Here is a 23609-nt window from a genome sequence, read left to right as displayed (position 1 = left end):
TGACAGCAGCCTCATTGCCTGAGCACTGACACTCAGTCCTGAGCAGAGGAAACTTGTCCACCTGCTCACAGCATAAGGCACATCGTAATTATTCAATCAACATGTAATGAATATTTGGTAAGAAAAAGTGTCAAATTAGTTATGAAATATGGAGACTCTTTTACTAGGTCAAGACAGAAAAGGAGTGTTCTGAGTTTGGAAAGATAGGGCATTTTCTGGACTTCCTTGAACTTTGGATAGAGCAGTTCTAGCCGAGGTGGAGAAGAAGGTCTGGTTTCAGAGGGTCAAGTCCGACTGAGAAACAAGTGTAGTGATCTGAGATGGACAGCTATGCCTTGGGGCTCCTGAATTTAACATAATGGTGGCTCCCTCCCAGAGCCCACAGCTTTGGTATGGGGTTGACTTCACCCCAGGACTAAGGGGTTCTAACTCTTCAGTGTAAGCTAATCTCCATTTTCTATCCCCAAGTTCCTGGGATAAGGGGGTGTCACATGGCCCTCTCTGGTCCAGTAGGATCCAAGCACAGGAACTTTTATGGAACTGGAGGTGGAGCTGGGTCTAGGCAGGACTCTTACCTGTCAGACCTGGAATTCTAGGAAGTGGGGCTGTGTGAGGTCACAGTGTAGGAGTGACTGACATAGTCTGAGGCCACCTGGGAGGAGAGCCTCAGTGGGTAGATGTGAGGGACAGTTAGAATAAGGCCTGCCCCCTCATTTGTATACTGTATGCATCTGTGCCTGGACATATCTACTCCTCAAGTCCAGTGATGTGAGCTGATTTCTTCCTTCCTTGAATCTTTTTTTCCCTCTTTTTATAGTCTATTAAATTATTTTACCTTAAGTTAATTTTAGTTGGGTTTTCTCCCTTGTGCATTTAAATTATTTTTTATCAACTCCCAGATATAGACCATGATTTCAGTGAAATTACATTGAAAAATGAAGGTGCTCAGTTGTGATAACTGGGGACCTGAGAAATTTCAATGATGGCATCCAGCATGGTCAGTGACCTTAAGGACACCCATCTGATAGGCCACATGATAACTGGAATTTTTAAGACAGGTACTATTAGGTTTGATGGTTTCAGTGAGAATTAATAGGGAGTCCTACATTGATTCACAGTTTATCAACAGCAGGAAATTCTCCATTGCTTCTTCCAGCTCCTGTGGTTCCTGCATTCCTTGGCTTGTGGCGGCATAACTCCAATGTCCGCCTCTGTCTTTCTTATGGTCTTCCTTCCATGTCTCTGTGTCCTCATCTTTTCTTATAAGGACATCAGTCATTGAATTTAGGATTAGTTTGTCTTCAGATATTTAACTATTCACATCTGTAAAGAACTAATTTCCATAAAAGTCAAATTCTGAGGTTCTTGGCAAACATGAATTTAGTGGGAACATTTAAACCCACTCCCAATTCAATTGGGGGTTGAGAGCAATCCATCTTGGATGTGACTATGTTGTGTCTGGTGAGACCTCAAGGGGTTACATCAGCATTAGCTGTATACACTATACAGGCAGCCTGCATGGCTCCATCAGAACTCAATGAAAGCAATATTATAGGAGTTATTTTTCTCAGAAGTAGTTGATTCAATGAATGAAGGTAAAAATAATATAATTTTTTTAATTGCGGTTATTTTTTGACATTCAGACTCTCACCAGTTGTGTGAATAAGGGCAGGTGAAGCCCTAGAGGATGTTTCTTAATGTCAAACTTGGTATCAGGAAAGTCCTGTTGTGGCCCGTGTCCTTCTTTGCCAGACCTTTCAGTTCTTTCTAAGGACACTGAAGTAGTGGAAGGAAGTTTGGGAGAGTTTAACTTTCTCCCGGCATGTGAAAACATTTTGTTTTCAATGAATTGTTTTTAGAATATACACACACTGTTTTAAGAGCATAGTTATGAGTTTTCACAAATGCATAGTTATACCTCCATCAAGATGGGAAACACTCCATCGGCCCAAAGGAATATTCTCGTGGTTCCTGTTTATACTGAACCCCCTACCTTTCACCACTGATGTGTTTGAGGTTCCTATACCTTTGCCTTTTCCAGAATGTATATAAGTTGTCTCATAAGCCCTGTTTGAAAACTTTGTTGTCTTATCAGCCCCGTTTGAAAACTTTGATACCACATGTTGTCTTATAAGCCCTGTTTGAAAACTTTGATACCACATTTGTAAAAGTGCATAATTATGCAAACCTCGCAGTATTCTGAGTCTAAAATTTTTGACATTGCACTGAAGAGGGGCACAGATTACACCTTTAAAACTGAGAGATTCCACTATTTCAAGTTATGTTAATTTGGGTAAGATTGTGTTTAACTTTCTTCATTTGCATGATAGGAGAAATGATGGGAGCAGAGCAAATGAGGTACTATAATTACAAAATCACATAATCGCTATATAGCTAAGAAAACATTAATTAGCACTGAAAAACAGAAACCAGGTCTGAATTTCCTTTGCTATTTAATAAAACAAAAGCTATCACCATTTACCTCATCTTCCTGACATCTCTTGGAAGTGTAAACACATGGAAACGATCCTTAAAAACAGCAAAAATGGGCTTTAGTGGCTTTCTGCATCATTGAAACAAAAACCTTTTAGCTACTCATTTTATAAGAAGGCAAACAAAAAAATTCCAGTTCGAGGATGTCAAATATACCTCCTTGGCCACTGAATTAGGATATTACTCAAAATGACACTCTATGATGGTAGCTCACCTCAATTATTCCTTGAGTCACTGTCCTCTAAACATTCATAGCTCTTTTTGGTATTTTAACCAGGAAATCACATTGGACTTGCACAGATATCACTCTACTCCTAGAAGACCCATGATGGGCTACAACTGCGCAGATAACCAGAACCCTTCTTCAATCTGAGAGGAACTCGAAGGTCAAATTGTGTCACTTGGTCTAAATAGCAGCAAAGTGATACATCATTTCAGAAGGCAATTTAAAATCCTTTCAACGAATGTTAAGCAGGAATATAAATACCAAATACCCATGGCCCAAACTAATGGGAAGACTCACATCCCGCCTACCTTTGTCCACACTCACAGTTAACTAGCATATGCTCTAAAACTTTAAATCATGGCTACAATAATGAAGATGGACTGTGTCTATGTCTTTATCTTTATGTATAGCAAACCACTACATTAGGATATTACTCAAAATGACAACCACTGCTGTTAATCTCAAGAATGCAGGAATTTCAGTATTGCTGTCCATTCTTTACATCCACACCCAAGCAGATTAGATGATGGGGAAAAAATGGTCAGCGATGACACTCTCATTCACTGAGGACCCTACTCTTCATAAGGAAAAATATACAATCCACCCCAGTTCCCTATTATCTCACCTGTCATTGCTTCTTCTTTTTCAACGCCTTTATTTTCTGCTTATGAACCTAAGCTTTCTCATTTAACCAGCTTTCTTTTCCCACAAAAATGTAAGTACCAGGAGTGCAAGAACTTCTTTCTTGCATGTCTGTATATCCACAACCCAGAGAGCCCAAATTGGTTATGGTTCTTCTTGGTAGGTTGTACGTTACCAGAAATGTGTCCATTTCTTCTAGGTTATCCAATTCGTTTGCCTATAAATGTTCATAATACTCAATATTGATCTTTTAAGCATTTGTTGCAAATGTCCTCTTTCATTTTTGATTTTAGGTACTTGAGTCTTCTCTTTTATTGATAGTCATTTAAGAGTTTATCAATTCTATTATTTCAAAAAACCAACAGTTTTGATATTTGCTGGTGTTTTTCTATATTCCATTTAACTTATTTCTGCTCTAATTTTCATTATTTCTGAACTTTTGCTAACTTAAGGTTTTTAAATTTTCTAGTTTCTTGATGTTTAAATTTAGGTTACTTTATCTTTTTTTTAATATAGGTGTTAATACTATAAATTTCCCTTTTACTGCTTCATATGGTTCTCCCCAAAAATTTTCACCATTTTTTTCATTGCCTCAAAATATATTTAAAAATTCTCTTTTGATTTACTCTTTGAGCTATTGGTTGTTCAAGAGTGTTTAATTTCCACATATTTGTGAAATTTATAGTAAGATCTGAGGTAAATAGGCCTTTATATGAGGTTGTATAATTTCTTAAACAGGTATTAGATTGTTATTGTATGTGCTAGCTGTATGTGTCAGAGGCTTTAATATAATGGTGTCCTTGTATTTTTCTCTCATGATGTGTTTAAGAAAGACACCCTCCCACACCCCGAAAAAAAAAAAAATGTGTTCCCACCTAGAAACATGATGGGAGGTATTTGGGTAGGAAAAAAATGTTCTTATGTTTTGATTAACCTGTCATGTTTTCTGAGACAGAATCCCTGGGCTGTGAACTTCAGAATAGGTCCTTTGCATTGATTCCTCCTCTTTTGTCAGAGAGGAAATCTGAAGGGTCTGGGGATTGTCCGACAGTTCTTTCTACAATTAGATCAGGTTTGGAGAATTAGTTTTCTTTGAGAGATGGCTTAAGTTATAGAGAACAGAATGCTTTGAGTATATGTTAATGTTTCCCCTTGTTTGCTACATAAAGCATGAGGCATTTTTTTCCAATCTTCACAATGAGAATCTGCTTGGGCTTCTCCAGGAAAAATTCATGAATTTGGGGAGATTCCCTAAGACTGGATCCATAAAGCTTTAAATGTTCAAGTTAGTCCATATGGTGCCAGCTAATTCGTCATTGACACTTTATGTCTTAAAGGTTGCTGTTCCCCTCGTTTCTCCTCCAGGTCAGCAGTATTTCCTTGCATTCGCTTGTCTCTTATTTTGTAGATATTGCTCTGTTATGTAATCTCAAATCTCTCACGGCTCTATGAAGGGGTGATGTTTTTTCAGGTTGATCTTTTTTTCTTGTGAAGATGAGAATGATCACTTAGAGCATTTTACATATTAGAACAGAAATCATCCATTCACTTTTGTGCTTCTGTATTTTTCCTTGTGACACTATACTATTTTCACTTATAGATTCTATTTCTAGTAACCATGTGGATGATTTCAAAGTTTTTCTTTTGTGAGTAATGCAGCTAAAAACATCATCATACTGAAATCTCTGCATTTGTATTTTATCCTCATCTTATAAAAATTACCTGCCTTGAACACTTATTTGTCACCCAAAGATATTTTGATGGATTACTTTCTGTTTTATCATAGTCTTTTGTGGTCAGGATTAACACTCTACCCCAAATAGGATCTGATGTCAAGACTGATGTCACCACATGTATTGCATTAATAGAAATACGGTTATTAATAAAAGGTACTTCCTAAGGAGAGTAGGACAGGGATAAGCTGGCCCAAGTGGCTTGTGCAGAGAGGATGAGTTGGCTCTTTAGGTGTGTAGAAGTAGAGGCGGCGATTTCAAGGACTGGTCTTCTGACCCACTGACACAAAAAGGGGCATGTGTCAACCTCCGTATCTTGCTTATCCATTGTGGGTCAGACACAGTGAGTAGGTATCTAAAGCTGATTAAGAGTCAAAATAAAAAACGAGGTGTTTATTAACATTCACTGCCGAGGTGTGTTGAGTGAATAAGCCAAAGCTACATATGAATTTAAATTTGAATACTAAGTTAAAAGCCATGTGAAAAGCACAAGCAATACATTATAATGAACACGACAAAGATTCAAAAAAAGTATATAAATGTAATCATCCCACGGTGTTGGAGAGATCCAAAAAAGTGTGTCAAGGTGGTTTCCAAACTCTGATCAATTATTTTAGTAATATTATTTTTATTTGTTCTCATTTCTTGTATTATTGGTGACATCTTGCCAGTGTAGCCTACCCACATGCAGCAAGCAGTTCTTTTAGGAGAACAAAACTCTCCCTGGCTGCTAACAATAGTTCAAAGCCAAGTGGTCATCAGCCACCATGGTTGTCAGGTTTTCTTTCAAGGAAAACATCTGGAGCATTAACTGTCTGCTACATGTATTTTCAGTGTTTTGAACTTTTCTCAGTTGGTATTAATGATATGTTTGCTGAATGACATCACGTATGCCAGGTCAGTACCAGTGACGCCCAATGAGTGCATAAGTGCAATTGGTAGGAAAACAGTGTATTTGTGTTGGGTGAGCCAGAACGGTTTTGAAGGAGGGTGCTCAAAATGACATACTGACATGCCATGTACACAGATTACAGTGATGTTACATGGAAGACCCAGGAATGGGATATGAGTGATGGCTGGGGTCCACTGTTACAATACACCAAAGACTCTAGGAGTGACCATACTGACAGAAATGTCCAGTATAGAAAGACCTCTATTTATAAGGAATCAGTAAACCTGATGAACAGAATAAAGTAACTGGCCTCAAAGTCTGGGAACTGACTCTACTAATGCCATAAATAGCAGAAAGAGCGATCTACAAGAACAAGGTTTAAGGAAGCCATTAATACATACTAATAGGTCGAAACAGAGGTAGGTCTATTGAATGCCTTTTTCAAAAGCCCGGTGTTTTATATTTTCTAAATTGAGTTGATAATATCAATAATTTCTAGTGTCCTGGTGAGTCCTTGCATTTAGTTTCAGAAAGGTCGTTATGGTAAGATAAAGAATTTGTCTTTATAAGTATCTGCCATGGTCAGAGCAGAGCAAGTAGCCAGCAGAGGGAGTGAGGAGCCCTATAATGTCTGTTTCCTATCAGCTATAGAAGCCCCTTCCTTGACCTGTATGTCTATCGACTATATTACTAGTGGCGTGTTTTTTTTACATTGGATGCATTAGTCAGTCACTAAGTTAGGCATGATAGAGATGAGAAGCCCCTGAATTTTGCCTAACATTTAGATTAGTGACCTCTAAATGGCTACCAGTTAGGAGAGCTCAAAGGGCCAGAGTTAATACCAATAGATCTCAGGTGTAAGTATGTGGTAAGAAATTCAAGTCAACTTATCTCCTTGAGCACTGAAATGAGCCTCTGCAGATTCAGGTTAATATGTGAAAAGTGAGAGGTGGCCTTGATTAGTAGTTCGGGAAAGTTATTCACAGAGTTAGTTATGTGAAAGGGATGACCTTGCATAAAGTTGTTGCTATTGGTGGGGTCACAGATCATCAATGGCCAAAGTATCTGTAAAAATGAGCAGATGAGTTCTGTTCTTGGCCAGGGAACTCTCTAATGCCAGCACAATTATCTGGAGTTTGACTAATGAATCTGATGCTTGGGTCCAATCTTTGATCAGGCCTGTTCAATCTAGGGACAAAGTGCAACATCTCTTCAGTGGACTCTATTTGGTGTGGTGGCAACACACTGTCCATAGAGTATATTAACTCCTTGGTCACTCATGTGATCCCCCAGTGACTCCCAAAATGGCCAAAGTGCTTACAAAGGAGGTGACTTGCTCCAGAATCAATAGATCAATGTGAGGGGAACACACCTCCTCTATCCTATAAGTGGGACATACCAGAGAGACTAAGTACTGCTCTGTCCTGCAAGTACGACACCTTTTCAATGAGGAGCCTCTGGTTAGCAAACCTGAGGAGTCCTGCATCCACGACCCAGGTCAAAACGGGAGGATGGCTGTGGAGGGTCATCAAGGAAGGTCCTGAAAGGGGCTACACTTACAAAAAGACGGTCAGTTGCCAGCGGCACTTCTCTAATTATGCGCAGCACCAGTTAACAAGAACAGTTTCTGGTACAAGAATTCCTTGCGTAGTTAAGTCCACTATGAGTGGTTTAGAGACACTGAGCTGCGTGATAGGAGGCTGCTAAAGCTACTATAATAAAGGAGTGTTTTGAGGAGACAATAGGGAGTGACTGGTACTTGGATGAGTTCTTCAGCGATTTGTTTCCTCATTCTATGTCAGTAAATTTTTTAAGTACTGTGTAAAAGTAAGCAAGCATATCTCATAAATCTGTGATGGCTGTGGACACTGCGGCTGACAATGTACACATGACAGAGGTTCTGCCAACTGCTTCTGTCACTCTTTCAACTCACAGCTTCCTGCTCAGAGAGATTTTTCCAGAGAGCGATATGATGGATTTCTGAAGATGTCTCACCTAACATTCATGTAAGCAGAACAAATAGACTTGAGTTGGGAAACAAAGAGCTGAAAATAAGCTGTGGAGGCAATGGAAGGAAATGATGCTAATGCCCATGACTGAGTATGTCCCCAGGCAGATCCCACTTGGAACGTACCTTTATGTCTCAGAGCCACAGAATGTCCAAGAGATCTGTCCGAGCAGCCTGATTTAAACCCAAGGACAGACCTGGGAACTCTCCCACTTCACTTATAGTTACGTGCATGAGATGATGGCAGTGCAACCCTAGAGGACGCTTTCTCAATTGAGACAGGGCTGCAAGAAATGCTTGGTGGGGACTGAATTTTTCCCTGCAGACCTTCAATCTTTCCCAAGAAGGATCCTACAGTGGTGAAAAGAAGTGCTAAAAACATAGAAATCAAGGTTCAGGGGAGCTTAATATTCTCTCAGGATATGAAAAGGAATGTCATTCATTTCTATTAAATATATATAATATTAAAAACCTATCAAAGTCCTGAGCAATCTTTTATGTGACACCCACAGCCATGTGTACTCTATGGTCACTCTTATTATTAGAATTCATTATTCTCCTCTCTTTGACTACAGGTGCAGTCCTGCAGGTCATTGGCAAGAGGGCATTAAAAAACTACTTTCAGGTTTTGGGATTAGGCATGAAGGACAATTAATTAAGAGTCATGACAAAAAATGTTATTCTAAAAGAATAAAACATAAAATATGCCTGAGGAAAAATTACCTGAACTTGAAAGCACCTGATAAAATTAACCTATAAACTATAATGATTAATGAAGAGAATTACAAAGTTCATTTGAAAACCTGTAATTATAATGGGACATTTTAACATATTTTCTCGGGAAATGAAAAACACAATATTTGTTAGCACACAAGAGCTTAGACAACCATTAAAACTTTTATGAAACACCTACAGGAGTTTTCACTTGACAAGAAAATACATGAACTTTTAATCGCATACAATCAAACATGACTGAAAACGTACTGAGGGATTACAATCAGCTACAAGTAAAACACCCACAGTCTTCCTGACCGTTGCTTTTTTTTTTTTTTTTGATGGCACCACTGTAGATGTCATTAGGAACAAGGAAAATATACTCACTGGCATTGTTGACAGTGGAAATTGTTTCCTATACAAATTAGACTTTATACATATATAACTAAAGAAGAGGGGAATCAGACATAAGCATGAAAGTTTGAATCAGTTTTCTGGTAGACACAAGAGGGTTTACAGAAAACTCCTAACTCTAATGTATCTTTAATGTGAATTTTGTGAAGACATCAGTGGAAATGCATGCTTCTCCAAAAATGAATATCAGACAGTTAGTTGTTGGTGGTTTTGATAATGGATTGGAAGATGTTCTTGAAGCTCTTATTATCTGTTTGTTTGAATGTTGGCTCCATAATCTGACTAATGCCTTCTTCATTTTTGTCTTCCAAATCTCATGCAAGTGAGCCTACTAAGAAATTCTACCATTGACCTTAAAGGAGATGGTTTCCAGAAAATCAAGTTCCTACCATTACCCAATGGGAGGGAAAATCTCCAGCTTTAGATTTTGTTGCCCTATCACAGGTCCCTCTTCTTAATTCAACGTCTATTCACAAACATGAATCCAAAGGAAGGACAAAAAGCAAAGGCCCAAATATGAAAATAATTCACATATAACTATATTCTTTCCTAAACTAGCCACACATAAAATTTATTCCAACTATTTCTTAGTATAGAAAATAGAAAAAGTCTCTTATCCCCATCGCTCCCAAAAAAGAGCTTTGTCCAAGGGAAACGTAGAATAAATATCATGGACTAGGGATAAAAAGGACACCACTAGACCACTAGGAAAACCCAAATACCAAATTGTAATTTTTCAATGACCCTGTAAAAAATAAAATATCGTAAAAAGATATTCAACCTAACTGTATATAAAAAACATATTTCAATTCACCCATGTATCTAACAGGCTTCAAAATGGAGATAAAATATCATTAAATGTTTTAAGGAAAAAATACTACCTACTTATTTTATGTACTATTGTTGAAAGACAACTCTCAGAAATATCTCACATAAGTATTCATTTCTGAAATTAGTAGAATCCAGTCCAATGAAGAAGAGGTTCAACAAACACAATATATTTCAACATTAATAAAAACTTTCATGTTGAAAACTTTCTGGCATATTATACATAAATTAATTTCTATTAAACTTTCTCACATTACTTACATTTTTCTTTTTTTTGGAGGGAATTTTCACTTGTAAGAATGCAGACCAATTCAAGTCTTTCTCATGCTGTTTATATCTAGAGATTTTATGCAGTGAGTCCTTTTATGCTTTTGAAAGAAACTGGGATAACCAAAGCCTTTCCCAAATTCTGCATATTAATATGGTTTTCCTCCAGTGTGCATTTTCACATTTTCAAAAGGTTGCGTGATAAATGTAGACTTTTCCATATTGCTTACATTCATGAGGTTCTCTTCAGTGTGAGTTCTTTCATGTTTCCGAAGATAACGGAGACAAGTAAATGCTTTACTACATTTTTTACACACATATGGTTTCTCTCCAGTATGATTTCTTTCATGTGTTTGAAAACTCTGATAACATCTGAAGGCTTTTCCACATTCCTTACATCCATAGGGTTTCTCTCCAGTATGAGTTTTTTCATGTGTTTGTAAGGAACTTTGATCTTTGTAGGCTTTACCACATTCCTTACATTCAAAGGGTTTTTCTCCAGTGTGATTTCTCTCATGTTTCTGAAGATCACTGGGATACCTAAATGCTTTATTACATTTTTTACATTTATAGGGTTTCTTTCCAGTGTGATTTATTTCGTGTTTTCGAAGATAATGGAGACAAGTAAATGCTTTACTACATTTTTTACATACATACGGTTTCTCTCCAGTGTGATTACTTTCGTGTGTTTGAAAACTTTGGTAACATCTGTAGGCTTTTCCACATTCCTTACATTCATAAGGTTTCTCTCCCGTATGAATTCTTTCATGTATTCGTAAGGAACTGAGATATCTATAAGCTTTACCACATTCCTTACATTCATATGATTTCTCTCCAGTATGTGTTCTTTTATGATATCGAAGAGAACTGGGATAACCAAATGTTTTGCTACATATTTTACATTCATAGGGTTTCTCTCCAGTGTGATTTCTTTCATGAATTTGGACACATTGATGAGAACTAAAGGCTTTACCACATTCCTTACATTCATAGGGTTTCTCTCCAAAATGAGTTCTTTGATGTGCTTGTAAAGAACTGTAATCTCTGTAGGCTTTACCACATTCCATACATTCAAAGGGTTTCTCTCCAGTGTGATTTCTCTCATGTTTCTGAAGATCACTGGGATACCTAAATGCTTTACTACATTGTTTACATTCATAGGGTTTTTTTCCAGTGTGATTTCTTTCATGTTTTCGAAGATAACGGAGACAACTAAATGTTTTACCACATTCCTTACATATATATGGTTTCACTCCAGTGTGATTTCTTTCATGTCTTCGAAAACTTTGATAACATATGAAGGTTTTTCCACATTCCTTACATTCATAGGGCTTCTCTCCAGTGAATTTACTTTCATGTCTTCGATAATTTTGATAGTATCTGAAGGCTTTTCCACATTCCTTACATTCATAGGGTTTCTCTCCAGTGTGAATTTTTTCATGACGTCGAAGAGAACTGAGACAACTGAATGCTTTACTACACTGCTTACATTCATAGGGTTTTTCTCCAGTGTGAGATCTTTCATGTATTTGAAGTGAAGTTGAAGAACTACAGGTTTTCCCACATTCCTTACATTTATAGGTTTTCTCTCCATTGTGATTTCTCTCAAGTTTTTCAAAACACTGGAGATAACTGAAGGATCTCTCGCATACATTATAATTATATAACTTGTCTTCATTATTTTGATCTTCACATGGCTTGGGTCCAGTGTGACGACTGATGTGCATATTATAGGATGAATGATTCATGAAGACTTTTCCACATACACTGTATTTCCGTGGTTTTACTTCAGGAAGAATTTTTTTCTTCAGATTGAGATTTGAAATAAGGCTGAAGTTTTCTCCACATTGACTACTCTTTTCACCTTCACAGTGTCTCTCTAATATTAAACTTCTGTAAAAATTGAGAAGCACATTACTAATTATTCCTTCATTAATGATTTTATAATTATTAGAGCATTTAAACTATATTTTCATGATTTGCAGCAAAACTGTAAGCTTTCCCCTGTCTGAATGATTTGAAACTGAATACATGTAGTAAATGCTCTGCTCTGCAAGAGGATTCAGTCTTGCTATTACCAAAACAGTGATATTCATATATAGGGCTTATTAATGGTATTTTCCATTTGAACTACTTTTCAAACACTGAATATATTTGTCATATAAGAAAATAATTTGGTGAGATTTTCTGAGAATAAATTTGAAGCAAGAGTTGCTTTGGTTGCTTCTTTTTTAAATTTCACAGCATAACAGGTTTCTCACGTGAGATGGTGCTTTCTATTGTGACTCACCTTCGTTTTCTCCTCCAGTTTTTGTCCTGGCCTCCAATGTCATGATTGTCCCATTTCTTTCCTAAAATGGAGATGCAAAAAAAATGATTACAGAGGAAAATTCTTAGATTCCAGCTCTACGATGAGCTGTGACTAGCCTAGTTTATTTATCAATATTCTCCCTTTTCACATTCTTCATCTGAGAATAATATTAATGAGTTAAGAAAACTTGTTCTCTAACTAACAAAGTGAAGTTAACTTGTCATCCTTACCCACGGAGGCCAGGTTCCTGAAAGTTTCCTGCATCACATCTCTGTAGAGTTTCTTCTGTGAAGGATCCAGTAAGGCCCACTCCTCCAGAGTGAAGGTCACAGCCACATCCTCAAAAGCCACCGAGTCCTAAAATATCCCAAATATGTGTACAGTAGAATGCATAAGAATGACAACACTCCACATCTAGACTTCATTTATAAGAAGGTTAAGTATGATTCTTTTGTCTCTGAATATTTCATGACTTAATCATCATACAATCATTCTGTCCAAATTTACTTTCTCATAAATTTAACAGAATTATAAACACATGGAAATTAGTTATATATTCTTTTTGTAATCACATTATATCTCATTCGTCTCTAATGGCAGTATTCATAGAATGCTGGGAAATGACAGAAATGCTATTCAAGTAAAATAAGTTACATTATTTTAAGATTATCGATTCCTTGAGAGAAAAATTCTTTCACCTCCTTCCTTATTTCCCACCATTTACAGCACTCCACGAGGCAGATGTGAACATCTGCATAAGGTTTTAAAGAATTAAAACAGTGAAGAACTACAAGCTTTTTGTTCTATTCCTATCACTAAACCTAAGAGTCCAGGAGGCCTGTAGAAATCCAACTTTTAACAAAGCCCACCTGGCCATGTTGTCCCAAATTCCTCCAGAACATTAGAAGTAACTGTAGCAGCTGGCTGAATGAAAATAATTATTGTGGACAAGCACTGCTCTTATCTGATGTAAAACTTATCACAGACTACTCAGTCCTTACTTTCTCCCTCTGATCTGATGGTCTAGAAAGATATTTGGAACTTAGAGCTCAGACACAAGCAAGAAGGTTTGACGACTTAGAACATCAAATCCCTATGCCTCAGGGCTGCTTCCAGCCAATGTTTGGCAGATATTGGCACAATTCTGAGATAACGATATGCCAGAAGTGCTCTTTCCATCACAATCTAACAGTCTATCCTTGGCCCTGCTGACACTGAATCTCTGGTTAAGAACTTTGGACTGCAAGGAGTTCACTGATGTCCACAATGGTTTGATAGCAAATTTCTTCGTGATTATACAATCCATAGAGGCTGCAGCAGTGATTTTTTTCCAATAGAACATAACATCTCCATTCCCCAATCCGGAGGAAGTGTTTCCTCACCAGTCACTCTACAGGCTGCCTTCCTTTCTTCTGTCATTTCCGAGCTCCTCCGGAGAGTAAAGAAGCTTGATAGCTCATGGGAATCCCTCAGCTGATGACGTCATACATGGCCAATAGGGCATGAAAGGAAGGGGTTATTATACTTCCACAATTGAGTCTTTGCAGAGAGTATGGCAGGCCTCAAAAGAGGCATAAGATAGACTGAGAGGACAAGGAAAGGTGCACGGACTTGTTTTTTTATTGAGGTTGGGGGTGACCTAAGGTGAGTGTTCACACACAAGGGCAGGAGCTTGTACGGATTCAATCTCTTGCTTCCCCAAAGGAGGACACACTAAGGCTTCTTATCACCTTGTACAGATGTGGGGCACTGGAAGAATGAGGAGGGATGAGGCTCTAAAGCTGTCCGTCATCAGTCATTAAGAACTGGAGCAGGAGACTGCGGGTTTCTGGTCTGGCATTTAAATAATTTAGAAGCTGTCATTCCCAAACTCACAAGGGGAAAAAAAAAACTTGAAATGAAATTTTCTTAGCTCTATCAGAGCATTTAGGTCACAGGGCAACCCAGTGTCTCCAAAATTCAGAAAGAGATGATAAACACTACATTTGAAATATACTCAAACAGTCTTTTCCTAACCTGGCTTGTATTCAAGAAGATCTATTTCGGCAAAGTCTAATGCAAAGACAAAGAACAACAACAATCACACACACACACACACACACCAAAAAAACAAACAAAGACAGAATACAATATCCACGAACCTGAGGAGAACCTTCTTTAAACAGAAGGTTTACTACACATGATGGGAATACCTAAAGGAAAAGAAAGACAGAAAAGCACAGGGGAAACCAGTATAGTAATAATCACTGAGATTTTCCTAAAATGAATGATAAGGTGACAAGATTCAGGATAGCCAGAGAACATTAAATATGGTAAAACAACAGAAATGCACACCCAAGTATCTTATATTCACACTAGACAAAAGTCAAAGACAAAGAGAATATAATGAAAGAAGCCAGGGGGTAAACACCTTAGTAAGAGAGACGCAAAGATTTCTTTTCAGCAATAAGGCAAGCAAGAAGAGAATGGAGTGAAATATTTAAAGTTTTGAAAGAAGAAAACCATCACCTAAAATTGTGCATCAGACAAACTTACCATTCAAACATAGAGAAATAAAAACTTACTGAGATAAAAATTGAGGAAATTTTTCAATAGTACAACCATTTTGAATAAAATGTTCAAAAACTCATCAGAAAGAATGTAAATGATAAACATGGAGGATCAGAAAAAATAAAGGTAAAATATCTTTTTATTTATTATCATTCAATACATGACATTTGGTTTATGATATTAGCAATTATGTATTTAGTAATTTCAAGCTATGAATAATTGAAATAAATAAAAGCAATGTGACAAGGGACAGTGAGAGTTTAAGAAAATATGTATAACTGACACAAGAGAGAAGAAAAAGAAATCAGGTCAAATTCCCTATTAAAGCCAGAGAAGGCAGAAAAAAAGGTTGACGACAAAAAGAAACAAAGAACAGAACAACAAATAGAAAACAGGACAAGTTGTGGTAGTTAATTAACCCAATTGTATCAATCGCTACTTTAATCATTATAACTACAACTGAAAGACTAATACAGTACTATAATATCAAATTTAAAAAATCAAAATTATATGTTGTTCATAAGAAACCTATTTTAAATATGAAGACACAGATAGATAAAAGGTAAAGGCATTGAGAAAATGTACCATGACAACAGTAATCAAAGAAAAGCTGGCATGGGGATATGAATTTCAGACAATGCAGATTTTGAACCCCCCAAAAATAAAAACCTTCAAAGATAAAGGAACATTACTTAATGACAAAAGAGTCCATCTCCAAGAGGGCACAGCAATCCTTTATATGTATGTACATAACACAGGGGCAAAATATATGAGGCAAGAGCAGAGAGAATGCAAGAAGAAATAAAGGAATCCAGTATTATATCTGTAGATTTCAATACCCTCTTATCACAAATTATAAATTCCAGTGGCAGAAAGTCATGAACAGCAGAGTGAAACTGAATACTACTATGTAACAACAAAATTTGATTTAAGAATTATAATCTATGATTAAAATCTATGATTTAAAATTTTAAATCACTGTAATAACTTCATGCAAAAACAGCAGAATATATATTCTTCTGAAATTCACATGGAACCTTCACCAAGACAGAACACATGCTGGGATATTAAACATAGCATAACAAATTAAAAAAACAAACAAACAGATTTCATACAAAATATGCTCATACCACAGACATTAATCTAGAAACAACTAATAGAAAGATAGGTGGAAAACCACCAAATGTGTGCAGATTCAATAACACAGTTCTAAATAATACATGGGATCAAAGAGGTCATCATAAGAGAAATTTAAAATTATTTAAACTAAACGAAATGAAAAAACAGCTTATCAAAGGTTAAGGAGGGGCAGCTTACTCCCAGAAAGAAGTGCTGGCAGAATCCATTGTTTCTTTGGTAAGCCCCACCCCTCCACCTAAGCTGCAGACACAGATGGCCGCCATATCTGAATCTCCATCAACCTAACACCTTTCCTTCTACCCTGGTGATTCCCTAAGACCCCACCCCTCCCAACCGGCAGGCCCACCCAAGCTGCTTCCAGTGGCTTTTCCACACAAAATGCTTCTCTTGGCCTATGCTGTGGACTCTCTTAAAATCTCTCAAAGGTTCACAAAATCCAAACAAGAAGCATATGACCTCAGCCTGCCCTATAGCTCTTGCTGAGCAGCCCAAGCCTGGCACTAGCAACAGCCAACCTTAGTTCACGGTTTGGCCTCTCGAGGTACTTCCAAGTCTCTGTGCACAGCCAGTCATTTCTTGAATTCTGTGTTAATATAACTTTAGTACTGGACAATTTATTATACATAGTCCTGCAGTTCCTTAAGTAACAAACTCACATCAAAACAAAACAAAACAAAAAGCTGTTTTTTGACAAGATTAATAAAATTGATAAACACCTAGTCAACATAACTAAGAAAAGGGAGACAGAAATTACAACATAAAGCCATCATGGGTAACTCCAGATGTGGGAGGTGGTCAGTGAAACCTTATAGTGAAGGAGTCTCTGAGGACACTATCAGGTATGGCTGCTGTATGGTGACTAAACAGTCTAGAGCCTTCGATGGTAGGGGTGCCCACTCTAGGTGGGGCAGGTTCTAAGTAATGGCATAAATGGGCTCAAATAAAGTTAGTAAACAAGGAATATGTTGCCTCTCAACACAAGAGAATCCAGACAATGTCATGGGTACTGAGAGGGACAACAGCTATTTCTTCGTGGTGTCACAAATTGAGTGGCTTCTGTTTATTAATTTTAAAAACTGTAACCAAGGCATTAGAGCCTCAAAATATGTCTGGGACAATGGCCCATCCTCTTTTGTGGGCACCTTTTTCTAAAATATGTATGTCCTCCATGTCAAATGAATGTCCACAAAAGAGAATGTCATTAATGTCATGTCTCTTTTGAAGCAAGGTAACCACAACTCAGATCTTACCTGCAGAGACTATGTGCAGTGGCACTGCTGCTGAGGTTCCCTGAGGGGAACCAGGTAAGAGTGTGTCATGTCCCTTCAGAGATGAAAGCCAAGTGCAGCTGGGAAGCTACTGACACAGGCACTGAACAGACCAGACTTGGCCAAATCTGTGATAGCAGAATGTGTACCAGTCACTCAGTGGATGGAGGCAGTAATTCCCATAATGTTGGGGCCTGGGACTAGGGTCTGTTCTGGTGCCACCACAGCCTGAAGGTTGCAGTCATCCACTGGGAGGTGTCATTCATTCTTCCAGGTTTAAGAACAGGCCAAATTCCGCTATTCAAAGGAGACGCACTGGGAATAATCACTTTTCCCTAAACGGTTTCTTGTAACAGTTTTCAATCCTTGAGGGTCCTGTTTACTTTACACTGGGCCGTACTAACTAATTTCAGTCAGGGGTAGGGCCCATGGAGTCCATTTTCTGAAGCCAGTTAGGTGAAGACTTAATTGAAATTCATGAACTGTTGGTTCAGAGCTGTCCTGCTCACAATGGGACATTTTAGGACAATCGGTGCTAGAAGTGTGAGAAAAGGCAAAGATTTCTGATGCTTCAGGCCAAGTACACACCACTTTGTCCTCTATATTCTATTAAGTAATTCCCCTGAGGTCATGGGGGGGGCCTTGCTTAAATTTACTGAGCCCAAGTATAACTGTAATTTAACACAGCACTGAGTAATTGGGTGATGGTTTGGCAATCACTGAGTTACAGGAGACGACAACATTAATTCAAAAACGTATGTTTTAGAGGCTCAAAAGTCAAGAGTCTCCTTTTGTCTTTTGTTGTTATGTAAATACTTTTACTATATTTCAGATTTGTAACTGGGTCAAATTGTGGGGCTTTTCTCAATACCCTTTTTCCTCGTTTTCCTCTCTTCTCGTGTCCTTTCCTATTTTGTATTTTAGGTCACTGGGTAAACTTTAAGTAAATGGGTGTCCTCTCTACCCTGGTATCTACCTTTTTTTTTTTCCCCCAGAGGGCCTCAAATCAGTACAATCAGGGTTGGAGGCCTCCCACATTGAAAGGGTCACTATGCAGGATTTAAGGACCCAGGGCTTAAATCCTGTTTGAACTAGTCTCTTTGTTGTGCCACAGTGAGGCTGTGTGTTGTCCCCAGCTGCAGGGCCAAAATCTGCACTGCGGCAAGGCAGGGGCAGCAACAACAGAGGCACATAAGGAACATAGTGAGGAGCCCTCTCTATCAGGAGAGAGGACCCAGCCCACCAGCTATGGGCTGCCTAATCTGTCTCTTCTCTGTCTGAAATACCTGCGCTCTAAGGAGTGACCGACCATCTGATGGGCTCACCTCACTCACAGGGTATAAACATCCTTGAATCCCCTAAGAACCTCCTGCTATTGAGGTGACCCCAGCCTCAGTCACACTTTCATGCTAAAGACACAGATAGGCCCAAGACATCGACCTTAAGTTATATTTTAAAACCCGGATGGGGAGTATGGCATAGGGAATGCAGTAGGCATTAATGTAATGGCTGTGTGTAGAGCCACAGGGGTGACAGAGCAATCAGGGGGGTCATTTCATAAAGTATATAAATGTCTAAACAATGTACTGTATATTTGAAACGAATAAAAAAATCAAATAAAGTGCTAAAAAATGATGGTCAAGTGAAGGTCAAAGTTGCATTTTAAAGAATCTATAAATTCCAATGTGAAAGCATGCTTTAAAATTTTAAAAACAATTTTTTTGGTGATTGCTTAAACACTGAATCTGGAAATGAGTAACTTCTTGAAGCCATATATTTTGAAAAGGAGAGACAGAAACTGGGCTGCAGAGGCAGAGGATGGAATACACGACAGGCTGAGATATGTGGCCCAGAAGCATCTAGTCTTAAAACTTGTCCGCGTGAGATGACATTGCAGAAACCAGGAAGCAACTCCAACTCTGAAGAAAACATTACTAAATAGCTTTTGTACAGATTTTCTCAAACACCCACAATCATCGCATTATTGCAATACAGTGATATATTGTACTTATTTCCAATTGGTCACTCTTGAAAGGGATTCAAAAATTAGATTTCTACCTTAAAAACTACTCGTCTTTCCCAAGAGCCTGATTCAGTAGCTATGGTTTGGGAAGGAGAATTGTTTTTGTAAGTGCCCCAGGTAATTTCCTGAGATGTTTGGAAAACACTAATACAAGTGACTGAAATAAACAGAAGTTTTGCCCACACAAAGATGTTTAACCTAAATTAAATAGAGCCACTTAAAGTACTGAGCTACTTTTACATTTAAACTGTCTCCATATGCTCTAATGAAAGAAAAATTTAGTTTTGCTTGTTAAAAAGAAAAAAAGTTATGTTAGGAATATTGGAGGGACTGAAAAATAAAGATAATCTTTAAGTGGACGTGAAGTAATAGCATAGGTCGACTACATTCAAAAGATGTCTGAAAAAGTCAATATTCCATCCTTATTTTAAAGATGCTAATTTATTATTTATTTAACATTTTCATTTCATCAACTGCTAAACTTATGGAAGTTGTTTTAAAGAAACGGGGCTTGACATTAACTATGTCATCGATTTTCTTAAAATGTTTTGCTTTTATTAAATTGATATGCAGTCATTTAAAAAATCCAAACCACATGGAAAAGTACAAAAAGAAGTAAAAACTATTCGAGATCTTACGATCTTAACATTGTAGATGTAACATGTAAGCACCCTTCTAGACATCTCTAAAAACGAATACATGTATAGAGTTTTACATAAATGAATTCATACTGTTTCAGAACCTGTTTTTTAAAAATCCAGCATAAAATTATATTTTTCAGCGTCTCCAAAAGAAAGTTGTCTCTACATCAAAAGTTTCAATAGCTCTGTGGGATTTCATTCTATGTATGTACCAAAATTTACTCTGCACCTCAGTTTCCTAAGCTGTAAAATAGTATAAAAATAATACTGTAGTCCACGTGCAGCACATACAACAGTGCCTGGTATATAATGACCGTTCAGTAAATGTTGGCTACTACTATTATTATACATTTTGTTTTCCAATTTTTAATTATTAAAAGCAATATTGTGATTTTTAAAAAGCCCAGGTGCTAAGAGAAATGAGAATAAAAAGGCTGCAATATTCAATGGTTAAAGAAATCCAATGAAAAACACAGACATTGGAATCTAAACAGACAAGCAACCTGCTTCTCTACAGTTCAGAAGGAGACCCACATTCAGAAAGGTGAACATGTTCCCACAATTGGGGTCTAGGCACTCCTGCTCGAAACAGAACCCTGGGGTGGATCAGTCCCTAGGGAAGCAGGGGAGGGACACCTGAGCAGCCCCAGCAATGAATTCTGGGAGTCCCACACCCCTCTCCCCTCCTGTAAGCATGGAAGAGCTCCCTCCCCCAGGCTTCCATTCTCACAGTGAGTAAATTCAGCCTGATTCAGCTTAAATTCTGACCCCAGTGAACTCCCCAATTCATAAACCCTTTGTCCACGAGACAGAACCCCTGATCTTCACAGACTTTCTCACTGCACGCAAATTACACTCTGAGCACAACTACACTGTGAATGCAAAACTCCAACCTATGCCTAGAAACAGGCCCAGGGGAACCACAACTAATACTCCAGAAGATCCTCACTCCCTCACCCCATACACTTGTGCACTCCCAGCTCTCCAAGGCTGCAGCTTCTCTCAGTGTAAAGGCTCTTCCATGGTGGGTGTGAGCAAGTAGGTCACCTGCAGGGGGAGGCTCCCCAGGGAGAACCACTGGGCCTTCAAGTGCTTCTCTTTGCAGGTCAAGGGGGCCTTCGCTTGGGTCACTGACCACAGGCCTCTGATTGTACTGGAGCTGCTTTGGACCACTGCTGATTTTAAATGATAAATGCCCAGTGTTTGAGCAAATTCACATAAACCTAGTGTCATGTGGAAAGGAAGGAATAAAATTGTAAGGATCTTCTACTAGTTCAGTTAGAAAATTCTTAAAATCTGTTCTTTTCAGAAAAATGTCAGTTAATTATATTTCCAGGGAAAGTAATTGGTTTGTAAATAATTATTCATACTTGAGTTCTTCTGCTCTGCAGGTCTAAACTTGGAATTTTACTTGAAAACACTCAAAGAAAAAAATAATTACTAGACATACTCAAGGGAAAAAAAGAGTAAAAGAATTCAACAGAAATGGAATGTAATACTGGAATATTTTTTTTTCTGAAATCCACCTCTTTTGTGTCTGTTTGGAACTATTTTATACTGTCTTTCAAGCTCTAAAATTAAATATATTTTAGCCCTATTGAAAAACTGAGAGTTGAGTCAATAATGTTTTCAAGTGACAAACCCAGGGAGGGGCAGTGCTGACAGGAGAGAACGCCCAGGAAAGTTTCCCAAGAGAAGCCTCCACGAAAGGACTTCCCACAGGATGTCTGTGCCCAGGGGAGGTCTTGGCGGAGAGGAACAGGGATTTGAAACTACTTAATTTTAAGTATTTTAAGTTTTCCAGATGGTTATTCCTGGCTCTCCTCTCCTGTAAAATATCCACAGAGAAAAAATAAATCTTTTAAAAGAGTCATCCATGGCTTTGTGGGAAAATGATAAATAACTGATAATGATGCCATGACTTGAAGCTGGCGTTTCGCAATGCGAGGAGGGATCTGGATATTTAGGGACTGACTGCCAGTCCCAGAAAGAGGCAGGCTGGGAGGACAGGGGCATGGGTCTGAAATCCTGCTCCCCAAACATTTGGAAAACTCAGGATACAATGAACAGGTCTCCCTGGGGACACAGTAAGGACTGGTGTGGAGGTAAAGAATGTCCAATCCTGCAGAAAAAAATTTTATGTGTTTATTAGAGTTTATTTGGTTCAAACAAAGGATATGCCTGGAAGCAATATCTCGGCAGACCAAGAAAAATGTTTCTCAGAATGACAGTTTTTTGCAGGGTTTTTTAATGCATTTGGAAATGAGGAGGGAAAGCAAGAAAGATTATACGACCGTGGGAGAAAGCAAAGTGAGGATTGGATTACAGGGTAGTTAACAAGATTACGTGCTCTCTTGAGGGTGGTTATGTTTCCAAGACGTCTGAATAAGAGGCATTTCAAAGGTTGTGTTGACCTAAATGCACAAGAACAATGGACAGGGCTTGCTTAAGGCAAAGATAAATCTTTAACTAAAGCAGTTATGTGCCTGGGGCTTGACTATCCACCATGACTTGCCCAGTCAGGAATTTATGATCAGATCACTCCCGGAGGTTACTTTCGGTGAGATTTATTACAGCACCTCTTTTTCGTCCACACTGGGACCTCACAAAGGATAGCTACTCCCATTCACGAAGCCCAAGAGATTCACTCATCATCATCCCCATGACTCTCTCAGTGGTCACACCACCATCTAGAAAGCCGGGCTGCAGGGGCAGAGCTGTCCAGAGAGGCTCCTGGGCTAAGTTGCAGCCCTCAGTGGCAGGACAGACTGCCCCGGGTCCCAAATGACTGCCAGTCAAGCCCCGACTCTGTGTGTCAGAAGGGACCGAGCTCCAAGCGGCGCCCCCTGGGGGACTCGGGTCCACAGACTTCAGAGGTGACCGCAAGGAGGCCAGTCCGCCACAGCCGGTTTCAACCGGTTCAAGCCAGCCCCATCTCCCGTCTCACCGGGCCCCACACTCACCATTTTTAGGTTTCCTGGGTCTCCCTGAGTCCTTCCTACTCTTAGGACCAGTGCAGATCACAGCACGACAGACAGTGCGACCAACGCACCACGGACCCTGAAGGGCAGGCGACACCAACGCTTAAGCGCCCTTGAAAACATTGCCTAGCTTTGCCCCACCCATTTGCCCCAGCGGCGCTCCTGATTGGACAGGTCCCAAGGCTGAGTGACAGCCAACAGGAGAACTCTGGCTCCGCTGAAACGGCTTCTCCAGGTGGGCGGGAACTCGACCCAGCCTGGGACATTTGCATAAACAGATTTTTTTTTTTTTCCTAATCCTGGGGCTGCTTGTGTAGTGTTTTTATTAAATGTGAAAAAAACTTTTTATTACACTTAAGTTATAAGAAAATAAAATTTCTAAGTAAATCAAACCTTAGACACGGTCCCTTTAAAGAGTTTCTTTCATCATGTCAGGTTGTTACACGACTGAAATTAACCAACTTGAATCTTTTAAAAA

At 38.6% G+C, this 23609-nt stretch overlaps 1 protein-coding gene across 1 annotated transcript; it reads right to left on the bottom strand.

Annotated features, from left to right (window-relative positions):
• Positions 1-8784: 8784 nt before the first annotated feature.
• LOC105301925 (zinc finger protein 791-like) lies at positions 8785-23292 on the bottom strand. Its single transcript, XM_011374790.2, has 4 exons — positions 23114-23292; positions 12759-12885; positions 12508-12568; positions 8785-12110 (listed from the first exon to the last, which is right to left on the bottom strand). Exons 1-4 carry the CDS (start codon positions 23114-23116, stop codon positions 10367-10369), a joined length of 1935 nt encoding a protein of 644 aa, XP_011373092.2. The 5' UTR covers positions 23117-23292; the 3' UTR covers positions 8785-10366.
• Between the last annotated feature and the right edge of the window lie 317 nt (positions 23293-23609).

The sequence above is a fragment of the Pteropus vampyrus genome, unplaced genomic scaffold (genome assembly GCF_000151845.1).
Source record: "Pteropus vampyrus isolate Shadow unplaced genomic scaffold, Pvam_2.0 Scaffold255, whole genome shotgun sequence".
NCBI classification, from domain to species: Eukaryota; Metazoa; Chordata; class Mammalia; order Chiroptera; family Pteropodidae; genus Pteropus; species Pteropus vampyrus.
Note: the sequence above shows the minus strand (reverse complement) of the source record. Positions and strands in the feature narration are given on the sequence as shown.

Coding starts and splice junctions, on each gene's coding strand:
- LOC105301925 (XM_011374790.2), bottom strand. Junction 12,569..12,758: donor CAGGAACCTGGCCTCCGTGG/GTAAGGATGACA, acceptor TCTCCATTTTAG/GAAAGAAATGGGACAATCAT. Junction 12,111..12,507: donor AACTGGAGGAGAAAACGAAG/GTGAGTCACAAT, acceptor CAATTTTTACAG/AAGTTTAATATTAGAGAGAC.